This window comes from Phascolarctos cinereus, unplaced genomic scaffold, assembly GCF_003287225.1.
Source record: "Phascolarctos cinereus isolate Bilbo 61053 unplaced genomic scaffold, phaCin_HiC Scaffold_4;HRSCAF=312, whole genome shotgun sequence".
NCBI lineage: Eukaryota > Metazoa > Chordata > Mammalia > Diprotodontia > Phascolarctidae > Phascolarctos > Phascolarctos cinereus.
Window position 1 is genome coordinate 592,303,869 of NW_027555847.1, and position 24,615 is coordinate 592,328,483.

At 35.8% G+C, this 24,615-nt stretch overlaps 1 protein-coding gene across 2 annotated transcripts in view; it reads left to right on the forward strand.

The window, feature by feature from the left end:
* Nucleotides 1-24,615, forward strand: part of VPS13B (vacuolar protein sorting 13 homolog B) — a 1,028,583-nt gene that overhangs the window by 552,234 nt on the left and 451,734 nt on the right. For both annotated transcript variants that reach the window (XM_020969175.2, XM_020969189.2), the window contains exon 26: nt 24,396-24,567. In XM_020969175.2, coding sequence (XP_020824834.1) covers nt 24,396-24,567 — 172 coding nt within the window. The remainder of the gene's footprint in view (nt 1-24,395; nt 24,568-24,615) is intronic.

Below are 24,615 nucleotides of genomic sequence, written 5' to 3' on the forward strand. Positions count from 1 at the left end.
GGATCATTGTATTGATTAGAGTAGCTAAGTCTTTGACATGTTACAGTATTGCTGTTACTGTGTACAGTGACCTCTTGCTTTTGCTCCACTTCACTCTACATAATTTCATATAGGTCTTCCTAAGTTTTTCTGAAACCATACCCTTCATCATTTCTTATGGTACAATAGTATTCCATCATAATCATTTACCATAACTTGTTCAACTGTTCCCCAGTTGGTGGGCAGCCTTTCAATTTCTGTCATAAATATTTTAGTACATTGGAATTTGAAACATGCAGATCAGATTTCCAGATTCAGAAATTTGTGAATATGTGCCATATAAGTAGCTTGCCTCTTAGAAAACTCATTAGCTAACAGACTGAGAAAATACCTGAATGCATATAATCCAACTCATACCTGTACAAGGATCCCCACTAGATCAGTCCATAAGAGGTTCACTAACCTTTGATCAATGATCTCCAATGAAGGGGACCCCCAATAACTCCCAGGATAGCTCTGACTACTCCATATTTAGGTAACTTTAGTTGGGTTTTTCCTTATGCCAAGCCCAGGGTGTCTCTTTGCAGCTTCTAACCCATCAATCCTACGTCTTGCCTCTGAAGCAAAAGACAATTTTAATCTTTTGTCCTGTGATGCCACTTTGCAGTCTTGAAAATAGCTATCATGTGCCTTGTTCACAATTGCTACTTAGGAAGGAAGGAATGAAAAAAGCATTTTTTAAAGTACCTAATATGTACCAGGCACTGTGCTAGGTACTTTACAAATGTTGTCTCATTTGATCCTCCCAACAACCCTGGGTAATATATGGTGTTATTATTATTCCCATTTTATAATTGAGGAAACTGAGGCAAACAGAAAAAGTGACCTGCCGGGGGTCACTTAGGTAGTAGTAAAGTAAGTAGTGAACTTGCCATCTATGACTTTGTGTAAGTCATTGATAAAAATTTTGAAGGGATTCATCCATCCAAATGTTTAACCAGATGAACTATCTTTAATCTGCCAGCCTAGCACCCTTGTCAAAAAGGATCATGCAACGAGTCAATGACATACTCTTAGGCCTATCACTTTTCTGCTATACCAAGGTGCTTTATGATATGCTTGAGATGAAGATGATGAAATGAAGGTGGCGTGATTGTACAGTTATGATTAGAACTGATTCATCAGTCATACCCAAAGCATGCTGGTTAATAGAGATCAACTTGAATAGAAGTCAGTTTTAGTATCACAAAAGTGTTCTTCCCTTGTTTTTTTCTGTTAGAAATTTTTGTCAGTAATTTGATTGGGGGTATGGAAAGAATGTCTTATCAAATTTGTAGGTGACACGGAGCTGGGAGGGGTAAAAGGAACATTGGGTCAGATCTACAGATGGAAATTAATAATGATAAATGTGCATTTTTGCCCTTGGACTTCACTATGCAAGTACAAGGTGGAGGAGACATAACTAAAAAGTATTTCTATATAAAAGACTTAAAGATTTTAGTGAAATGCAAATTCAGTGTGAGCCAAAAGAGTGATATGGTTATCAGGAAAGTTGCTTGATAAAGTGTGATAGAGTATGATAATAGAAATATGGTATCCAGAACACTCTCACTTGTAGTATACTGTGGTCCAACTGTATTTGCAAAATTTTCTATAGTCTTTTTACAAAAGGTATTAACAAACTGGAGCAGGTCCTAAAGAGTATGATCCAGATGATGAGGGTACCCAAAATCGTGTCATATTTACCTTAAACCCACTGTGAACAAATTATTTTTAAGCATAAATTACTCTAGAAATAAGAACTAATGATAATATTAGCACACTATATAATACTTGGCACTTTACATAATCCTTTCTTTATAATAATATTATAAGATAGGTGGTCCGAGTATTATCCACATTTTAAAAGTGAAAAAAGCTCAGAGAGCTTCACCAAAAATTACACAGCACAAAAATGTTGGATGATTGAGCCTTAATTATTTTTTAACTGAATCCAGAATCCAAGACCAATGCTATTTCTCCTGTATTAGACTAGATAACTAACTGGCTACCTAGTTTCCTTCAAATCTTAGTGAAAATTTCACCTTCTAGAAGCCTTTCCCAACCCCTCTTAATTCTAGTAACTTTCCATTGTTGTTAATGATGACTTGCTTTCATTCATATCTGACTCTTCTTGATCCAGTTTGGAGTTTTCTTGGCCAAAAAACTTGGAGTGGTTTGCCATTTCCTTCTCCAGCTCATTTTACAGATGAGGAAACTCAGGGGAAAATGTTAAGTGCCTTGCCCAGGGTCACATAGGTAGAAAGTGTGTGAGGGCGGCCACATTTGAACTCAGGAAGATGAGTCTTCCAGACTCCAGACCCTGCACTCTATCACTGTACCACCTAGCTGCCCCTTCCTCTGTTATTATTGCCCATTTATCCTGTATATAGTTTGCTTGTACAGAATTGTTTATATATTATCTCCCCTAATAAACTGTGAGTCTCTTGAGGGCAGGAACTGTCTTCTGCCTTTCTTTATATCCCCATCTTATAACAGTGCCTGGCACATGACAGACACTAAATGAATGCTTATTGATTGGGTGATGGAGTGCCTTCCCTAGTCTCATCTTTGGATGAAAATTTATTTACCCTTTTGTAAGCCCTTTTAATTTTGATGGTTTTAAGTTAAAATCTTTCTAAAAGATACTATTTATATCAGTACCTTCTTAAATTGATTGTATTCAATACGGTTTTATTTTTGGATAACTCAGAAATGTCATTATGAATCTCAAGTGTATTGTGATGTAAAAAAGCAGTTTCTTCCTCAGCTACTAATACATGCTAGGTCTTTTGCCCCTGCCTGTTGTTTTGAGTTCTTGTGCCAGTTATTTATATCTTCAAGAAGAGTGAGTAACTTTTTATTCTGACTGTTCATTCTCTTATACCTAACTATACTCCATTTAAACTCTCACAATTATCTTATTCACATACACAGAATTTTTTATTTATGAAATTATGACATCCAGAAATATAATATATGGAATAATGTTCCACTTTTAGCTTCTAATTGACTATATCCTAGGGTTCTGAAGCATTTGCTTATTAATAAATTTCAGATCATCATAAATTTTTCTAATTGCTGATTTTTTCTGATTGCTAATGTTATCACCCTTTCGTTTATGTCCAAATTGCCAGACCTCTTTTACTAATCTTTCCAACATTATCTCCTCAAAGAAACCTGGAAAATGAGATGGTCTTTTGTGTTAAAAGAGCCACTTTTCCTTATCACTCTAGAACCCAGGTCTTCCAGTATAATCCATAATCATGGGAAATCAGATAACCAGATATTTCAGAAGTATCTGTAAAATAAGAATGGACTGTATCTGTTTGAGATTCTTGTCTATGAGTAGAATCCATGCTTTTGTGGTATTTCTTTTGCCTTCTCAAAGGTGTTCAAAAAATTGTGTTTTGGTTTTGTTTATTTTTGGCTTACTTTCTGTTTCATAGCTCACTCGCTCTCAGACAATTGAAGTGTCTTTTTGGTCCCTTTATGTGATTTCATCTGTGCAGAGAACTCCTAGTAAGGAAATGCCTTCAATCAAAAACAATACAACAATAATAGCTCACATTTATACAGTGCTTCAAGGTTTGCAAAACATTTCACATGTTATCTCATTTGATACCAGTGACTGTTTTTATGGTCTTGATGAAATGCCATGAGACACAAAGAAAGGTTCAGTAACTTGTTTAAGGTCACATAAGCCAGTAAGTGTCAGAGGTCAGCCTTGAACCCAGCTTTATCTGTCTCTGAGACCATCCATTGTGCTCCACTGCCTTCATTACATTCAGAATTACTGTTTTTCAAATCACAGCTAGCTTAGTTAGTATAAAAACATTGTCTCATTGGTAGAGTTATTATTCACTGAGGTTTCCTAAACCAGTGCCAGATCTCAAACCTCCCCCCCACCCCAATCCCCCCTCACCAAAACAAAACATAACAAAACAAAAGCAAAAACAAAACCCAAACAAATAAGAGGTCTCCTAACATTTTCTGGTGTGAACTCTTCCTTAGCAAACAGTAATATTTTAGGAGCTTTGCTTTTTAATTTGATCAGCAATGCTATATAAATGTATACTATCAGTAGTAGCAATTCACATATTAGAAATGAAAAAGAAAATTTATTGATTCTTCATGATTTGAAAAAAGTCCAGCAACAAAAAAAAAACCAGGATAAATTCATAATCACCTAACTCTCTGGAAAATTGTAGTTACATTAGATGAAGTTTTGACCTGAGTTTGCTTAGCTGCTTAAGAAAGGACTTTTTTTTTTTTAAAGGACCCAAGCATTAAATAGTAAGTGCCCTGCCTCTGTCACTGGTCATTTGTGACTTCAGGCAAACCAACTTACCGCTTTGCTTTTTATCTTCTTTGTCTATAAAATAAATTTGATAACCCCAGTTTTCCTTACTAGAGTGTTTTGAGAACTAATAAATGATCCCAATGCTTTAGGCAAATGTAAAATGCTATATCAGTGCTAAAATATTATTTCTCAGCTCCCTTAAGACAGAAGCTGACATGTTAAGCTCTCAGTAAAATTTGACACCTTATGTTCACAATAAAATTTGACTTTTATTATTTATTGGTTCAGAAATTTTAAGTGTTGTACAAAGCAGCTTCTCTGCTACATCAAGCCAGTGTGAGGTGCTACTGTTCTTAGAATTCAGCTTACATGTAGAAATCATTGATTTCAGTTCAGCATCCAATTTTTAAAAGTTAGAGCTATCCTACACTTGGTGACATAGATTTAACAGAATTTTTGACAATTTCTCTTCATGAAATACAAATCTTGTAGCTTTTGAGGAAATAAGCTCTCTAAAATTTTAATCTAAATGAAGCTTTCTGCAAATTTCGTTCTCAGATGCCAGTGCATCAAATGTTTTCACCCTATCTTCTTTGAACTTGCTACTCAATTGGTGTTTTACTAATTATTGAGAATTGCTTTTAGATGTATTTTTAAAAACCATTTAATTACCATTTGTATTTTCATGACTTATGTTCAACATAAAAATATAAACTTTTAAAAAGTAAGGTTATCTTAACTTTTAGAAATTCTTCATGAGAATAGTCTTGAAAAGAACAACTATATCACAGCTGAATAAGCCAATGCAGTTTGTAATTTTAGCTCCCCTAGTTATGCAGCAAAAAGTTTTTACTTCATACTTTTCACAGTTTTCAAATACTTTTTCTTCCGCAATGTTACACTTAGGTTATCTTTCATTTACTGTGTTTGTTTATATTAATCTCCTATCCATGGATTGTTCTATTTATTGTGTTTATTTTTTATCTTACCTTGCATTTTAAATCACAGCTATTATATTTTGACAAGTATTTCTAACAATCAGTATGACTTTTTTTAATTGACTATTGAAAGTATAGTTATTTCATATGCTATCACATGTGATTAATATGTTGGTTTACACTGCTTAATTTCTTTTTTTATTCTACTTTAAAATTTAAGGTTATGAAGTGTGACTCTCTTGGTAGCAGGAGGGGAATGCTTTATTGGAGAACAAAAATGATGTAAAAGCAATAGATACCAGTATTTTAAAAAATAAAATATATCTGCTAAATTGGATCAGAAGGATTATTTTTAAAAGACATCTTTTATATCAAATGGACTTTAAGTGAATCTGATTTTTAAAAAATGAGCATTCTAACAATTGCTTGTATTAAAAAGTAAAAAGAGTATTCGTTTACATGATCCTTTGATGATTTATTCTTTAAGCTGTGAGCAATTCTTTTCATGCTGACAAGTTGATAGGGAGCTCTACACTTGTGTGAGAGTAAAGCTAGAGCTTCCTGAATTTCATTCTGGGTGGTGGCTGAACTCAAAACATGAGTGAGAGGCTTAAGTACTGGGCTTAGAAACAGTTAATCATTTTTACCGCCCTTGACTTGAAATAGCCTGAGCAAAGCTAGTGCAGACTAAAGCAGGCCACTTGTTTCTGTTGACTTAAGTACAAACAGCGGTGGAAGTGTTTAGCCCTTGGGGAGGTTCTGTGATTGAACAAGAACGCTGTAGTTATTTTGATAAGGCTGAGAGAGCAGTAGTGTGGCCAAGCTATGATCATCATCCCTGTGCTTTGAGGCAGGCCAAGGATGGAGGCCTCAAGTGTTTGGCTCTTCCTGATGAATAAAGATAAATTCAACTAGGAAAATAAACTCAGTATTTTGGTCAATTTGCAACAATTGGTGAAAGAATTAAACTGTATATTTTAGGACTTGGCATCAGGAGGTGTGGGAAAATAGTTCAGCGTCTCTGATTCTGGCTTGATCTGGCTGTAGTTTTGGAAACAGAGCAGAAAATTAATGCATAAACGTATTTAACAATACCACACCGAATGTTGTGAATCCAAAATGAAAATTGAAACTGCTTGAGGAAGGAAAGCAAAAATTCTTCTTGTGACAGCTTTTGTTTTAAATTTGAGGCCATAGTTTCTTGAAACCTCTTACTCAATATAACTAATAGTATTAAAAATTGAGGTCTCATTCATTTGAGATGTGACCACCTCACAGATTTCTGTTCTAAGGATTTTGTGTTGTTCTTGTTACTGTAGGGAGGATTTAATTTATGCATGCTTGGGATCTGAGAAACTGCAAAGGAAGGCATACTAACCACACTATCTGTTCCTATTGTTTTCTATTGGGCTTGACTTTTGCAACATTTATCTTGTTCTGGTATTAGTTTTTGTTTTATTAGATGTTGTGTTGTTTTAAAAAAAAAAGTAACAAAAGAACCTACATTCTTTTTGTGGTTTCTCGATTGCTTAGGAATTTCAACTGTGGCAGAGTTAGAACTTCTTTTGGAGAAGCATTTACATGAAAATCCCTAACAGAGAACTGTTTGTTCTGCTTAGTGTAGTTAGATCAATAGGCTACTCCTATTTCTTAAAACTGAGGTCTCTAATCACAGGTCACAATAAATTATTGGACCGTGGTGTTTTTTGGTCTTCAAGCATTCCCACACCAAACACTTTACAACTTTATATATTACTTCTGTATATTTGCCAATTTAATATCTTGGGGGACTAAGAAAAATGAAGTTATTAAAAGGAGCTGTTGAAACACTTTGGCAATAGTAAAAACTTCCTAAAGAAGTTGAATACATCCACTTCTTAGATAAATCTGAGGAGCATAGACTTTGAACTTGAAAAGACCTCAAAGGACATCTGGTCATAGTCATAGGACCACAGAATATGAGAGTTAGAAGGAACCTTAGTGGCCATTTAGCCCCGTCCATACATTGTTTCATTTTATAGCTCAGTTAACTGGAGCCCAGAGAAGGGATGTCTCTTGTCCAAATCCATGTAGGCATATGACCTGCTGCCCTCAAACTCTAGCCCATGGGTCTGCGACTTTCTGCTGCACTATGAGAGTACTTGAAGAGAATGGAAGAAAAGGAGTAGTCAATAATAATGGGTAATGGATAAGCATGGTTCCAGTACAGTATAATTTATTGATTGAGTTCTCCAGGATATTTTGAAATCTGTATTTGTAGAATAGAGGCTTTCCTTCTGCCAGGCCATGAAAGACATTGGGATACTGATGAATAATTCTAGCCACCAAATGATGTTAGGTGCTAAATTGTTAGAACCTGCAGTGTTATATTTTAGTTTCTACCATTTTCTTGCATAATTTACATTGATAACTAATTCTGTGCTACATAATAATAACCACTCTGTAATTTTTGGTGGTGATAATGAGCTTATCCTGAAGCGCTGTTGTAAATCCCTCCTTTTCTAGAAACAGATGCACATGACTCAGCCATTTGATACTTTTAAGTCTTCATTGTTTAATTAATTCTTGTGGATTTTGCCAGTGATTCTACTTTTGATTCTATTCTTCTATCTTTGCCTCTTCACAGGCACCATCCTGAAGTAAACCACTTTGAATTATGCTTAATAAAGCCAGTTGTGTATACTTCTTATTGGGCAGTTAGGTGAGATATAGAGTGCCAGGGGTGGAGGCAGGGGTGGAGTCCAAATCTGGCCTCAGACACTTAATAGCAGTGTGAACCTGAGCAAGTCACCTAACCCTGTTTGCCTCAGTTTCCTCATCTGTAAAATGAACTGGAGTAGGCAATGGCAGGCCACTCTAATATCTTTGAAGCCCCAAATGGAGTCACGAAGAGTCAGACATGACTGACAATGACTAAACAACAACAAAATACCTCTTATCAGCGTTTACTGTTGTTCAGGAAAGAGATCTCTAATTATTTCTGTAAGTGACCTGTTTGTCTCTTTCTTTTTCTTTTTTCTTTTTTTGTAAAGGAAGTGTTGACAGGCTCAGAATTTGTTAATATTGTAATGGTTTTTATTAGAATACTTTCCAAATCTGTTATGATTTATTTTACATTTCCAAAATTGTGCATTTGGATAGATATAGCATAAGTAGTAATTGCTTGAAGTGTGTTCTCTCCACTCAGCTTTGATTTTGGGCTGCCAGTAAGTCTCAATATATTTATCCATAGCTTTCTCCTTGACATCTTTATACATGATGTATCTTTCCAAAAAGAGACCAAGCTATTTGTATGTATCACTATTATCATTATTCATCTCTATCTTGCCTCAGCATCCATTAAGAATTTTATTGTAGTCACATCCAAGTGCCATTTTGATATCAGTGGAGAAAGATATCACAAGATGAAAGAGCTATTCAGTATGTTTTCTGGGAAAGGTATATAGCTTTATATCATCCATATGCACCAAATGCTTAATAAGATGTTTTGGTTTGACTCCTTTTTAATTTTGAAGGCATTCTTTGTTCTATTAAAGAGAGCTCAATTGAGGAATGACTAAGCAAATTATGGTATAACAATGTAAAGGAATATTATTGTGCTACAAGAAATATGGGAAAATTTATATGAAATGATGAAGAGTGAAGTAAACAGAACTTGCAGAACAATTTATGCAATAACAATAGCATTATAAAGAAAAACAACATTGAAAGACTTAAAATCTGTGCTCAATATAATTACCAACCACCATTCTAGAGGACCAATGGTGAAACATGTTTCCCTACTTCTGAGAGAGAGGTGATGGATTCAGGGCGCAGAATGAGAAATATATTATCAAATACAAATAATATAGAAATTAATTTGGCTTCGCTATACATGTATATTAAAAGGTATACATTGAATTTATTCTAAATATAAAAGGAAAAGCAAGCTATATATTTTTCTCTCCTATTTTCAGTTATCTAGTATTTTATTTTTCCCCAGTTACATGTAAAAATGATTTTAGCATTCATTTTTAAAACTCTGAGTTTCAAATTCTCACCCTTCCTCCCCCCGAAACCCCTCATTGAGAAGGCAGTTTGATAGAGATTATACATGTGTAATCATGTAAAACACTTCCATAATAGTCATGTTGTGAAAAATTAACTGTATTTCCCTCCCTCATATTTCCTCTCCTGTGTATCCTATTCTGTCTGTCATTTTACCCTGTGCCTCCTCAAAAGTGTTTTGCTTCTGACTGCTGCTTCCATAGAACTATTGTGTTTGTGGAAATCTTAAAATGTTTTTATGCTTTCTGTCAAATACTGTGAGAGATGAAGTTCAGTCATGATAGTTAAATCAGATAATCAGCTGTTTTGAATTTCTCTGTTTTGGTGTAATTGGTCTGCTAGTTGGATTCATGCCATCAAACTCAAAAAAGGCTTTTCCGAATTCCATTCCAAGTGTGCCTATCTCCTTTTCAAAATAACTTCAGATATTATTGCTCTTTTTGTCTTCTGTTTCATTATTGTGAATAATTTCTAGAGTTTTCATTAAGTGAGGATTTTTCTATAGCCTCAGAATCTTCAACTTTTCTATCTTCACATTATAGTCCCTCCAGGTTAATTTATTTTTACAGTTAATCTAGGTTTAGAGATTAAGTTATTTTTAATAATTTCTCTGTGATGGTGGACATCATACAGTTGCTGAAGGCACCATTGACAGAAGCCTGAATAAAGCCCTTCCCTATAGCTGGCAGGATCTCTTTCCAGTCATGTCTTCAGTCTGTGTCAGACTCTGTTGGTCTACCTGCTTACTTGTCAGTGCCATCCTCTGCTGGTACAGTATTAGTATTTCTGCTTTGTTCTGTTGTATCTTGTCTTTTTGGGACACCAGAATGCAAAGGAATATCCCATGATCCCTGTCAAGCTGACTACTGCAATGGTTTCAGTTAGTGCCAATGCTATAGTATCTATTTCTTGCATTCATTGAAATGGATTTATTATACTAGCTAGAATGTAAACCCAAACAGGAGTTTTAACAGAGCCCAATTAGATGGAATTTCAAAGTTCCTTCACAGATAACCAAGCCATCTCTGCACAGGTTCCCTGCTTACATCCCCTGGCTGTTACTCTTTTACTTTCTCATTCTCCCCAGATGGATTGAGCTGTGAGAGGGTTATTATTATTATTAAATGTAATTTCAGCCAATGACTCACACCTCATCAAACATAGCAAATTTTTTTTATTAGAACCTCTATGTAAAATGGACTTTTCTCAATTCTAGCTCATTTTCTTTTTTTCTCCTTACTCTTGGGTATAGGTGTTTAGTGACCAGTGAAATAGCTAAAGTTTTGGCAGCAAATAGGAATGGGAAGAGGAAGAAAAGGGCATTCTTTATCCCCAAATTGAACCAGACACTGAACAATGCAGAGTTGGCAGTATTTTAGATTCTGGGTTAAAAGTATGAGTTCCTTGTGCTATTGAGATTGTGAGAACGTCAATGCTTTCAAAGCCTGCTATGCCAAGTCCTAACAGCATTTTCCGAAAAACACTTCCTTAGGGAAGCTCTTACTATGCTGAACTTAGAGACCAGAAAAGAGGCATCTGTTGTCACTTCAAGATGTGGTTTCTGGCCAGTAACTAATGGTAATGATTCCTTATCACAGAAAACTAGCTGCAAAGCAACTTTGAGTCTTTAAAAAAAAATAACTACATTTGTTATTGAAGCCTGATTATGCCTAAAATAAAAAGATCACAAATGGTAAAATAGGGTATGATAAGAGATCAGATTACATAAGACTTTGAGGATTAAAACAATATTCAGACTTTTTGTTGATTTTGATGAATATTAGTTAAGGGTTTAGATAACTTTTCAATAAGGTCACAGACTCTACAGCTAGATGGGATTTTAGAAATGGTCTAGTATAACCCTCTCCTTTTTGACATGGTGTTTCTGATAGCAGTCTTCAAAAGGAGTATGTTAGATCAATCATTGTTTCTCATGTTGTAGGTTAGGACTTCCAAGATTCCATTTGAGATCTCCAAGAGGCCAACAGAACTGGAGCCTTCATATTTCTAAACATTTCAGGGGTAATGGTGAAGAATCTGGAGGATACAGTGGAGAAGTATACAAGGAGACTCTGTTCTTTTAGGACTTAATGTGATCCTGAGTAGTGTAGCTTGTGGGACATGGAAAGAAAATGAAAAAATGTATGACCCAGGAAACCAAGCAAGGTAGACAGTGCAATGAGTCCAATCAGGGCTTGAGCAGTAATTGTCTTCTCCTATTTTTAGTTATCCCTTGTTTATAGATATGGGATGTAACAAATTATTTTTCCTTATTTAACTATATAAAAGTTAAATGTAAATCTTGATTAAAACTCATAGAATCATAAACTTAGAACTGGAAAGGCCTTTTGATACTGTCTTGCTCCAGCTTGTCTTTTCACATGTGAGGAAACTAAAACCTGAAGGAATTATTTTGGTTTTGTCTTCCTAAACTAAGCCCTAAAGTGCCTAAAACAGGCACCTTATAAAGGCATATTAAATTGAGTTGAATTTTCTCTCACTCAGAAGCAAATTGGTAATAACAGTAACTAGATTTTTTTAAAAATGGAGGAACAAGAAATTAATTCAGCCAACCTGTATTAAGTGTCTAATATGTGTCAGATACTGCTTTTACAGAGACAAAAACAAAATAGCCCTCCTCCTCAAGGAGATTACGCAATCCACTGTCAGGATAAGACCTATGTATAGATAAATATTACATAAGGTCAGGGTTAAAAAAAATAAGGTCAAAAAATGCTATCCTCACAGTGCTTTGGAAAAATTCAAGGAAGTAAATTATGCTTTCAGCAGCACGCAAAGATGAGGAAAAGGGGCTGCAATCCTATATGATGCATAGGAGAAGACCAAGTCCGTCTCCTCATTTTACAGCATGAGGCACATTGTAAATGGATTCATCTTTAGTATTCCTAGCTCTCCTATTGTAACCTGTTGTTTATAGATGTTGAGCTCCTGGAGGAATATTATGTGGCTGAAAGTAAAACTAGGATTTTAGAAATTCTTAAAAATTAATGTAAAGATGAAAAAAAATTCAATTCAGTAATGTCATGTTCCTAATTATGGCCTTATATTTGTCACCAGAGAATACAAAAGATGAAAGGATAGCTGTCCCTGACTTATAGATTCAAATTCACTTCCTGCTTTTTGGTGAGGACCATGACATACTGGAGACCCCATCGGATATCATAAAACTGAAGTTGGGAAGTCACTGATATATAAAAGTCCATTAAGTTTGGGTTTCAGAACTTGTGAAGGCCTAGATGTGTTTAACCCCTGTCCTTGGGTTCAATTTTCACAGTGACCTCCAAGCCTCAATAATTTTCCAGGCCATCCTGAATTGGCTACACTCTTCTGGTTCCCTAGCCTTGATCTTTTGATGAACTGTTTTAACTGCCAAATTCTGGATTACTCCCTCTGTTTCCCTCTTTTTCTCCTATTCAAGTGCTGATAAATAGAACAAAAGGAAATCATATAGCTATGTCAGCTACACTTCTGATTCATCTAATCTCTGCCATTAACGAACATCAACTGGTACATCATTTCAGTTTGACCGTAATTCTATTCCTTCCTAATCAGTTTGCTATCTCATTTACCACAATGGCTATTCCAAAAACAACCTTCCTGTTTGTCCTCTGGCCTCCTCCAGCAGCCCCTCCTCTTTTACCCCTCAGCAAAGCACCTTCACTTCCTCGTCTTTTCCTCATCTGACATCACTCTGACATCATCCCCACTATCTCCTGCTTCTCCCCTGTCTCCCATGAAGAGATAGGTTTCTTTGCATAGGTAACCCCTAATACTGACTTCTTCCTTCTTCTCTAGCAGTATCATCTCCACTCTTATATTCAATCTATTATTATCTACTGGCTCTTTTTTCTATTGTCTTGAAAAATATCCATGTCTCTTCCATCCTTAAAATCTTATCACTTGATGCTATGATCTCTGCTAGTTATCATTCTATAGATCTTCCCTTTGCAAATGAATGTCTTGAAAAAATATATGCGCTTGGAACCTCTCATCTCATTTAGAATCTTCTAACCCTTTGACCCAGCAATAGCCCTTCTAGGCCTGTGTCCCAAAGAAATCATACAAATTGGGAAAGGACCCACATGTACAAAAATATTTATAGCAGCTCTTTTTGTGGTGGCAAAGAATTGGAAAGTGAGAGGATGCCCATCAGTTGGGAAATGGCTGAACAAGTTGTAGTATATGAATGTAATGGAATACTGTTGTGCTGTAAGAAGTGATATACAAGCAGACTTCATAAAAATATGGAAAGACTTGTATGGACTGATACTGAGTGAAGAGAGGAGAACCAGGAGAACGTTGTACACAGTAACAGCCATGTTGTGCGATGACTAATATTGATAGACAATCCTTCTCAGCAATACAAGGATCTAAGACATCTCCAAAGGCCTCATGATGGAAAATACTACCCACATTCACAGAAAGAGCTATAGAGTTTGAATGCAGATCGAAGCATACTATTTCCTATTTTTTTTCTTCTGTTGTGTTTTGTTTCCTCTTTCTGGTGGTTCCTCCTATTGGTTCTGATTCTTTCTTACATCATCACTAATGTGAAAATATGTTTAATAGGAATGTGTATGTATAGCCTATATCAGATTGTGTGTGGTCTTGGGGAGGGAGGAGGAGAAAAATTTAAAACTCAAAAGCTTATGGAAGTGATTGTTGATAAATCAAAATATATTAATTTAAAAAAATGAAAGAGTCTTCTAAACTCTCTGCAGTCTAGCTTCCAACTTCATCATTCAACTGAGACTATTCTCTCCAAAGCTACCACTGACCTCTTAATTGTCAAATCTCATGACCTTTTCTTAATTCTTATCCTTCTTGAGCTCTTGCATTATTTGGCACGGTTGATCTTCTCCTTCTGGATACAAGAGATACTCTTCCCTCTTGTGAATTTGTTCTTATTGTCAAGGGCACCATCATTATCTCAGTCATCCAGACTCCATGTGCACATAATCTGTGGTCAAATATTGTTGTTCCAACCTTTACAACAGCTCTTATACTTATCTCTTTTCCATTTATAGCACTACCACCTCTTCACCTGTTGCTTGGATTATTGCCCATCTTTAACTAAGTATCTTTTATTGCCATCTTTTCCATGTCATCTCTTTCCATTCCAATCTGTCCTTCATTCAGCTGCCAAAGCGATTTTCTTAAAGCATAGGTCTGACCAGGACCTTCCTACTGAATTAACTTCAGTGGTCCCCTATTCCTGCCAGTGTTAAAAATAAAGTCCTTTATGTGACATTTAAAGTTCATCACAACCTACCCCTTTCCTTTCCTCTATTAATTCTGTAGTCCAACCACACTAGCCTCCTTTCTGTTCCTCAAACCTGAAAGTCCATTACTTATCTCAGTGCATTTTTAGTATGTCCCATGCCCAGAATGCTTTCTTTCCCCACTTCTGCCTCTTAGCTTCCAAGATTTTCTTCCAGACTCAGTTCAAATCCCACTTTCTTCACAAGGTCTTTCCCAGTCCCCTCAGCTTCTAGTATTTTCTGAAATTGACCTCTCTCTATATCTCAAATATACTCTCAGGTATATCTTATTTGTACCGAGTTAATTAAAGGTTATCTCACCCTATAAGAAGGCAGTGACTTCCTTAAGGCAGGGAATATTTTTGCCTTTCTTTGTATCCCCATAACTGAGCATAACGCCTAGCACTTAGTAAATGATTGTTGATTGATTTAAAAGTTATCATGTACAGAAAGATGAAATAAAGCTTTATTTTCAAAATTTTACTCGTGCCCAGACTTTCTGGAGTTCATAGGTAGTGTTCATTCATAGGCCCAGTGGATAGAGCACAGGGCCCAGACTTGGAAAGGACCTGTGTTCAAATCCAGCCCCAGACACTTGCTAGCTCTGTGAGCCTGAACAAGTCATTTAACCTCTGTTTGCCTCAGTTTCCTCAACTGTAAAATGGGGATCATAATAGAATCTATCTCCCTGAGTTGTTGTAAAGATCAAATGTGATAATATTTATAAATAGTTGTTTCCTTTCTTCCTTACTGTATTTTAATTTCTTGTATATCATATGCGTGCTTCATAATTAGTGAAATTGTGAAGTTAGGAGGCAACTGTGGGTCATCCAGTACAACACGGATAATTTTGAAATGAGGAAACTCGAACATATTAATGAAATGACTTAATTATGATCACATAGCTAGGGAATGAACTAGGATTTCATTTGCATCAATCCATTTTGGGACTTTGCAGGTGCTTGATGCAGCCTGTTGATAAATTAATTGACTAAGCAAACATTTATTAAGCACCTGGGTGCTAGGCACTGGGGTTATGAAGACAAAAGCAAAACATTTTCTGGCCTAAAATAACTTATACTCTTTTTTTAAAAAATTAATTTATTTTGATTTATCAACAATCACTTCCATATGCTTTTGAGTTTAAAATTTTTCTCCGCCTCCCTCACCTCACCCCTTCCCAAGATGGCGCACAATCTGATATAGGCTATACATATACTTTCCTGTTAAACATATTTGCACATTAGTGTTGTTGTAAGTAAGAATTAGAACCAATAGGAGGAACCACCAGAAAGAGGAAACAAAACTCAACAGAAGGAAAAAAAATAGCAAATAGTATGCTTCGATCTGCATTCAAACTCTGTAGTTCTTTCTTTGAATGTGGATAGCATTTTCCATCGCGAGACCTTTGGAGATGTCTTGGAGCCTTGTATTCCTGGGAAGGGTTAAGTTTATCAATATTAGTCATCACATAACATGGCTGTTGTTGTGTACAACTTATACTCTTTGAAAGGAGACAAAATATACACATAAAAGTCTAGAAAAATGCAGGCAAAATTAGAAGAAAACTAATTAGAAAAATTAGAACAACAGGAAATTGGGGGGAAAATCTTTATAGCAAGTTTCTCTGATAAAGATCACATTTCTCAAATATATAGGGACTTTTGCCAAATTTGTAAGAATAAGAGCCATTCCTCAGTTGTTAAATGGTTAAGGGATTTGAATAGACATTTTTCATAGTCATGTGAAAAAATGCTCTAAATCACCAGTAATTAGAGAAATACAAGTAAAACAACTCTGAGGTACCACCTTACACCCATCAGATTGGCTAACAAGATAGAAAAGGAAAATGACAAATGTTGGATGGGATGTGTCAAAATAGGCATAGTAATGCACTGTTAGTAGAGCTGAGAACTAGTCCAACAATTCAGGAAAACAGTTTGGAACTATGCCCAAAAAACAATTAAACTGTGCATCCTCTTTGACAAAGCAGTATCATTACCTCAAAGAGATAAAAAAAAAAGAGGAAAAGGACCCATATGTACAAAAATATTTATAACAGCTCTTTTTGTGTTGAGCAAAGAATTGGAAACTGAGGGGATAACCATCAGTTGGAGAATGGACAAATTACAGTACATGATTGTGATGGAATTCTGTTGTTCTATAAGAAATGATGAAGTATATGGGAAGACTTGTATGAACTAATGCAAAATGAAGTGAGCAGAATCAGGAGAAAAATTTACACAGTAACCACAATATTATAAAAAATAATCAACTGTGAAAAACTTAGTAACTCTGATCAACACAATGATCCACCATAGTTCCAAAGGTCTCATGATGAAAACTGTTTTCTACCTCCAGATAGAGAACTGATGGACTCGGAGCACAGATTGAAGCATATTTTTTCCCTTTCTTCTTTTCTTTTTTTTTGGGGGGAGTGGGGTACGGTGGGAGGAGGGGCATGACTAATGCAGAAATATGTTTTGCATGACTTCGTATCTGAAATAGGTATTGTATTACTGTCTTTTCAGTGGGTGAGGGAGCAGCAGGGGAAAGAGAAAATTTGAAACTAAAAATAAAATTACACTGAATTTTTAAAAGTCATACAAAATAAATGCAAGATAATTGGGGAGAGATACTAGCATCGAGGGGAATCAGGAAAGATTTTAATTAGAAAGTGTGGGTTTTGAGCTGAGCTTTAACGGAAACTAGGGATTCTAAGAGTCAGAAGTGACTTTGCTACTATCCAACTGATTTCTGTACACAACCTACTGATTTTTTAGCAGTGTTTACCTTCATTAACCCTAGTCAGGACTTTAAAAAGTTTCATTGCATCGTATCTTATAGCATGTTTTAGTTTAGATTGAATTTTCTTATTAAAAAATCTTTGACAGAAATGAACTTCTAGTAATAAATGTTGGTTAGCAAAATCCTTTGAAATTTTCGGGAAAACTATATTCTTAAAACAAGGAAATGAAGAGAGAAAAAGAATGTCAGAAAACAGTCACTTCAGTTCTGAACAGCACAGTTATCTGTAACTCGAGCCACTAAATGGAAACAGCTTCCTGGACGTAGTTTCAGAAGGCAAGATTGAATACTGAAGTGTTTATCTGCGTGCTTAAAAACAAAGCAAAGAAGATTAAAAAGCATTTGCTTCATAAAATACAGGCCAAGTGATAACTGAATATTATCTGTGAAATGTAATTTTAATGTGATTTCCTATTTTTCTTACTTCTTAAATTGTATCTTAAAGTAGAGTTAGGAAAAAATGAGCTGAACTGGGGTTGGGGTGGCGCTGTGATACTTTCACATGGAAGGAATTCTGAATCAGATCTAGGAAGAAGGTGTCCATGTGTCAGCTGCCTTCCCCTTCCAAGCCCTTTGTTCCTATGTTTTTGGATTTTACTAAGAAATATCTTAACCTAAAATATAATGATATTTTAAAATGGAAAAAAAAAGATAGTTGAATAGGGGTTGTGGAGAACAAAAATACACAACTCATTTCAGAAAAAAGTCATTTCATAAAAATTTCTTTAATGAAGAAAAAATTAGCTTCTTAATGAAAATAAATACTCTTCTTCCTCTTTTTCTTTTCCAGTAGCTTTCTTTTTGCTTATAGAAAATCTATCACATAATTTCAGTAGTTCTGACAGTTTTTCCTTTCATGGATCTTAGAATCACAGATGTTGACTTAGAGGTTCAAATGCTGTCATTTCTGTCCGTGATGATTAAAAACATATACTTCATTCTTGTGGTTGTTCTCACCCTAACTCTAGGTCTTTTAAGATTAAATCAGATCAGTTTGGGTAATAATTGTACAGTTAAAGGAATTGCCTGAGATACTTATTAATATAGAAATATAAAATTAGAAATTTAATCATAAAATAACATTATTAAGTACCTGTTACGTGTGCAAATGACAAAAATAGTTATGATCTAGTTTTTGTTCCCAGCTATCAGGCTTTTTTCCCTTTAGCTTGTAGTTCTTTGCTTTTTTTTTTTCTTTTAACTCCTCCCCCAACTTCCAGGATCATGAGATTTGTTTTGCTGCCAGCTATAACCTCTCAGATATTATGCTCACCCATAGCTCTTCTCTTCCTTTCAAGTCACATCAACAAGTATTTCTTTGACACTTACTCTGTGTCAGACATCGTGCTAAGCAGTGGGAATACAAATACAAACTAAAAGAAAAGACAGCCCTTGGCCTTAAGGGGTTTACAATCTAAAAATTATATTCTGGTCATTATATTCTAAATTCTTAATAGGAAGCTGGAAGGGAGGCAGAATAAAAGCACTCAGTGCCAGGAAAGTCAGGAGTGAAACCTGAAGAGTAACTTATTTCTCTGTTAAGTTTGATGTGTTACTTCCATACTAAATCCTGTGTGTGTGTGTGTGTGTGTGTGTGTGTGTGTGTGTGTGTGTGTGTGTGTCGCGCGCGTGAGTGCGCAACCTTCCTTTTTTCACCTGGTGTTTATTTGCTACGCTTTTCCATGTTTGTGTTCTCACACAACCCAAATTTGATTTAATAGGAAATTCTACCCCTTTCTTCTCCATTCCACACTAATATATTCTTTTTACTTTCCCTTCCCATTCCTTTCTTAAAACATACATAACAGAACTATTCTGTTCTTAGGACCTTTTTTTTTTTAAACTCCCAAAATGCCCTATGATGACATTAAGTCTCTATAAAGAAGACGTTCTTAACTGTTTTGTGTCATGGACCTCATTAACAGTCTGGTGAAGATTATGGACCCCTTTTCAGAATAATATTTTTTTAGAATAATATTTTTAAATGCATAAATGATTATAGAAGAAACCCATTCTTTTTCAGAAGGCACAGGAACTCTAGCATGAGTTGATGGTCAGGAGTAAAAATAACAGTCTTAGTTTTCTTAGTACAAGGGTGAGGTTATGCTTAAATATGTATAAGTAATTCTTGTGTTTATTAAGACTTTGACTGGACCGTGAGTTTTGGGTATCTCTTTATCCCAAGTGACTAATACACTTTCTCTGTACGGACTCTAAAAAAAAGTCATAAATGTTTTAAATTGTTACTTCAGAAAGTTAAGACACATCTGTTTAGGAAATGAAATGGAATGTTGACATTTGGGTACAAGAATGATGTCTACAGTTCTGGCAAAATGTTGCCCATGGCACTAACTATTTGGCTCTCTTTTTCTTGTATAGCTTTGTATTGATTGTCAAAGCTTTAGTTTCACTTCTCCCTCCCCCACTTGAGCTTTAACTGTAGCTGTGGAAGTATTAAATTTACTATTCATCAGTGTATTGTAATTGCTATAGCAGTATACCACCCCTGTGGAATATACATTCATTTCAAAATAGACCACACAGCTCTAGTCAGTTTCTCTCTTAGTTTTTTTTTTCTCCTTCTGACAAATCTAGTGCTTATTATTGATGGTAGTTAGAAGCCACTGGGGATAGAAATTAAGCTTTTCGCTGTGATGCCCTTCACCTTCCTCTTAAAAGAGTTGACTCAGGGATTTTTTTCATTATTTCAAATTGTGGGAATATTACAGATGCTTAAAAAACTTTAAGCTGCATAGAATTTGATACAACTTTTTACAAAATAATCTGGCATTAAGTAACCTTCCTCATTACTTTTGGCGAGGTGAAATTTTAAAAAATATTTAATCAGGGGCCATCAAAGTGGTGCACTAAATAGAGCACTGGTCCTAGAGTCAGGAAGACCTGAGGTCAAATTCAGCTGCAAACACTTACCAGCTGTGTGATCCTGGGCAAGTCACTGAACCTTGATTGCCTCAAAAAAGAAAAAAAGCTTAATCATGACTAAACCATGGAAGATAAAATTCATAGCATAAAATGTTGTCAGAACCTGGTTCTCTGGAATTATATGAGATGGGGAAGTTATTTACTAAAAAATTAATGAAAATTCACATCTTAAAGCAGGGTTACCCAGGATTTTTACTTAGCCTTTCAGTGAACAAAGAGAAAGATTTTCTCACTATATGGGTAGAAGACTTTGCTATGTTAACAACTTCATTTCACTTGTGAGTGAATTAATTGGTAATACGTAGTATACTGTGGAGATAAAAATAGATACACTAAACAAAGCAACGTAATGTGACAGAAAGAACTCTGAATTAGTAGTAAGCAGACCTGTTGGTGAATCTCAGCTGTGCAAATCTTACCTTTATGACCTAAGTTTTCTTTATAATCCTTTCCTGCCCTAACTTCAGTGAGTTGATAGTCAGTTGTGTAATATGATTTGAGGGGCACAGGAAAGATGTACTTCCAAAAAATATCTTCATTGCTAATCATGCTGATATTGCTTAGATTTTTCCTTTCTCTGTGTCTTTCTCTTAATCTCTGTCTCTCTCCCTTCCTTTTTTACTGCCTCATCCTATCACCCCATCGTTTTGCCACTTGCCTAAATTTGTCCACTTCAGTCCATTTTATGCTTCATTTCCAGGTTCCTCTTCCTAAAATACCTTGTGTAACTTTTACTGTGTTTAAAGAAAAGGAATTAAAAAATTCTTTACAGATAGCATATAAGAAAATGCTCTTGCCCTGCACCCCTTCTAGGCTTACTCTTTCAACATTCCCCTTACACTGGCAGGTTGGTTTCCAGCAGGCAGCTACTGCTACTTTCAGGCTTCTACAGGGATGCTATCCTCCTAATACTAGCTCACAAGCTCCTACCAGTGTGTTTTCCCTTAGGAATCAGCCAGTAGACTCAGTTCTTTAGCTGGTCTGTTTACTCAGATGGCATATAGCAAGAACAGTAGTTCTAAAATATTTTTCCCTAAACCCCAGGGTATATTTTCCCACAAATACTTACAAAGTCCATAGGAAGAAGAGTAGGCATGAACTTAAAGTGCAATGAGAGTGAAGGATGTGTGTAGGGAAAACTCATGGCTAAAAAAACCTCATAACTCTAGAACAATAGAGTATCAGAGTCTTTTCTCTTATGGAAAGGTCTTCATGAATTTTCCTGTAGTATGCGGTGTCAGTGATGGATGAGTGATTTCCTTGCTCAGCTGCTTCCTTGTGGGATGCTTTGCCTTGGCTGATGTATCAATCTATTGTGTTGGATTGGGGCAGGCAGGTTACTACTGCTGCTGATCTGGCTCTTCATTAGACTCAGCTACTGCTTCTACTGGCCCCAATTGTTTGAGACTTCTTTGATGCCTCTGACAAATTTCCTAGACTTACTGTCATTTGGGCACTTCTTTCTCATAATACCCCTTCATCTAAGATGAGGAAAGAATGAACTCAAAAGAGGCAAAAGTAACAGAAGCAACATACATTCACTGAGACATAGCAGCTGGGTAGGACATAAGGCAGCTGTTGCCTTTCCCCATGCAGCAGCTCTCAGCAGGACTTATTTCCCTAGATGCACAAAAGGGCAGAGGGAAAGTTATATTGATCCTTTTGCATATAAACTCCCTTCCTGCTCTGTGTCTCCCGTTTCATCTACTCTTCCCGTTCCAAAACCAATTAGAAGGACTTTTGTCATTAGATCATGGAGGCAGACATTTATGCTCAGTCATTTCTTGCCAAAAGTAGACTCATCCAGTCTCCATGTGTTAGATTAGAACAGGGAATATTGCACTCAGCCTACAAGGAAATGTATATCTGATCATACTCAAAGCACTAGACCCTCATTGGCCAGGCCTCCCATAACATTTGCTTCATTTCTTGCATTTGAAGCTGTTAGAATATGAAGATGTTTAAAAAATTTATGTGTCAAACCCTAAAATAAAACAACGGCATGAGTTGAGAAATAAAACATCTTTAATTGAGATAACAGTGTAGCAAATGTGCCACCCTGGGGGATGTCCAGTGGATTTCCCAACCAGAGATCCGTGAAAAAGTTTTCATAGTTTTAGAAGGAGAGGGGGAAGAAAAAAGGGGAGGAGTTAACATGAGGTAGCAAGGCCTGGTCATGAGATCTTAGCTGCCCTCAGTAATCCAAGCAAAGAGAATCACTTCATTTTGGCTGTTGCCCTTCCTACCATGAATCCCAGTGGAAGGGAGCAAGGACATCAGAGGCCTAGATCCAGCTTGAACCAGGTTCCCCCACCAGGCAAGATCTCAGATTGGGACTTAAGGTCTGACTCAGCTCAACCTAACTGACATTATCTTGTTGGAAATGTTACTGACATTATGGCATTACTAGTTAGGCAGTGGCAGGTAACATTGCATTTGGTATTAACAATTTTCTGTCATTATGTGAACAATTTTGTATAAATTCCAATGCCCTCATTTTACAGATGAGATCACATAGCTAATTAGTTATTGTTATTTAACTTTAAATGTGTATACATCATTTCTTCCTAATTTCACAGTGAAATTGTAAAGTTGCAAGCTAGTTAAGGACAGAATCTATCTATGTTTTGTTTGGCCTCCCTTATCTTTACCTATCATATAGAAGGTGGAATGCACTACTGATGTATTCATGTTCCTAGAAACTCTTTGGATCTACCATCTATTCAGATCTACTGCTCATAAAGTCCCATTTTTCTCTGCATATCTTTCTAACCTAGCCAGAATTAAAGATGTAACATCATGGTAAGAAAAAAAGATATGTAAGTTGAATAATAAGAAATTAAATAAATAGCAGGTCTTTCATCCCCAGATTCTCTAAACTATCCTTTCCCATGTGCCTAGTCCCAGGATAGTACAGATACATTTTCCTGGCACGTGTTGCCTTATTAATAACAACACAGAAAACTAGAGAAAAGAAAAGGTGTAATGACTTTCCAGCAGATAAATTAAGTAACCTCAAAATCTGAGGTTCATTGTAGTCTCAGTTAGATGTAGCCAGGACAGCCTCCTTGCTGGGATATTATGGATAGGTATATTGACTGGAACTATAAGTAATAGATTTGACAGGGCCTTTCTAGGAGTTATGGCAGTACTAAAAAGAAAGAAAGAAGCATTTTTAAGCACTTACAATGTGCTAAGTGGCGGGGATATAAGGGCAAGAAAAAGACAGTTTTTGCACTCAAGGACTTACGTTCTGATGGCGGAAGACTACATATGAAAATATATCACAAAAGGTGGGGTAAGAGAGGTACCTGATGAAGGTATCTGGTTGGTGGGTATGCCTTTGAAGCTTCCAACATTATCTTCCTAAACTCCGTCACCCTTTATCCCTTCCCTTACTTTACTTGAAGTCCTAGGGGCAATTTCCTAAGACTCTACTCTGTTACACACTTTATCATTTCTTCCTATTATATGTAAGATTCTGAAATTTGTGGAGTTTCCTAAGGTATCTTTCACTAAAATAGGTATCCACATGCTTGAAAGGGTACAAGTTAAATAGGATTAAATGATGACACTTCCATAAATTTATAAATTGTGTTGAAGGTATTGCTGTACTTCTTAAAGCAAAGAAAAATTGTTGCTTTCTATAGCCTTTCAAAAAATTATAAGCAAAAAATATTAACTGACTTTTTGATATATCAAAATGAAGCCTATGCTAATAAAGTTACTTTTAAAAGTGAAATTCATCTGAATGTCATCTCTCGTGTCTTAACTGGATTGAGATCTTAGAATGCAATGTCATCTGATTCTTTGGTTTTTTAAGTGAATAAGTTTGTAATAAGGAAATGCTCACCCTGATAATCTATGAACTAATATCCAAGTGGTCTAGAAAGGCAGCAAAGAATTATAATTGTGACAATTATACATTGTAGATATAAATGAATTGGGATATAGTTTCCAGTGAATTCAAGTGAAGAAATAGCACTTCTTTCGGGGACAAACAAGTCTGATGAATTTTTAAACATAATTTCCATTATGGATGTTTCCTTTGTCTAGGGTGATTCTGTACAAGCTGGTGATGACTCTCCATTTTCTGATTCTGTTACCTTGGAACAAACTACAAGCAGCATCGGTGGGTCAAGTGGACGTGTTAGCCTCTGGATGCAGTGGGTGCTACCAAAAATTACCATCAAGCTATTTGCTCCAGATCCTGGACACAAAGGAAGAGGTATTGATCTCATTTTTACCTCTCTTCCAAAAATTTAAGATGAAATAT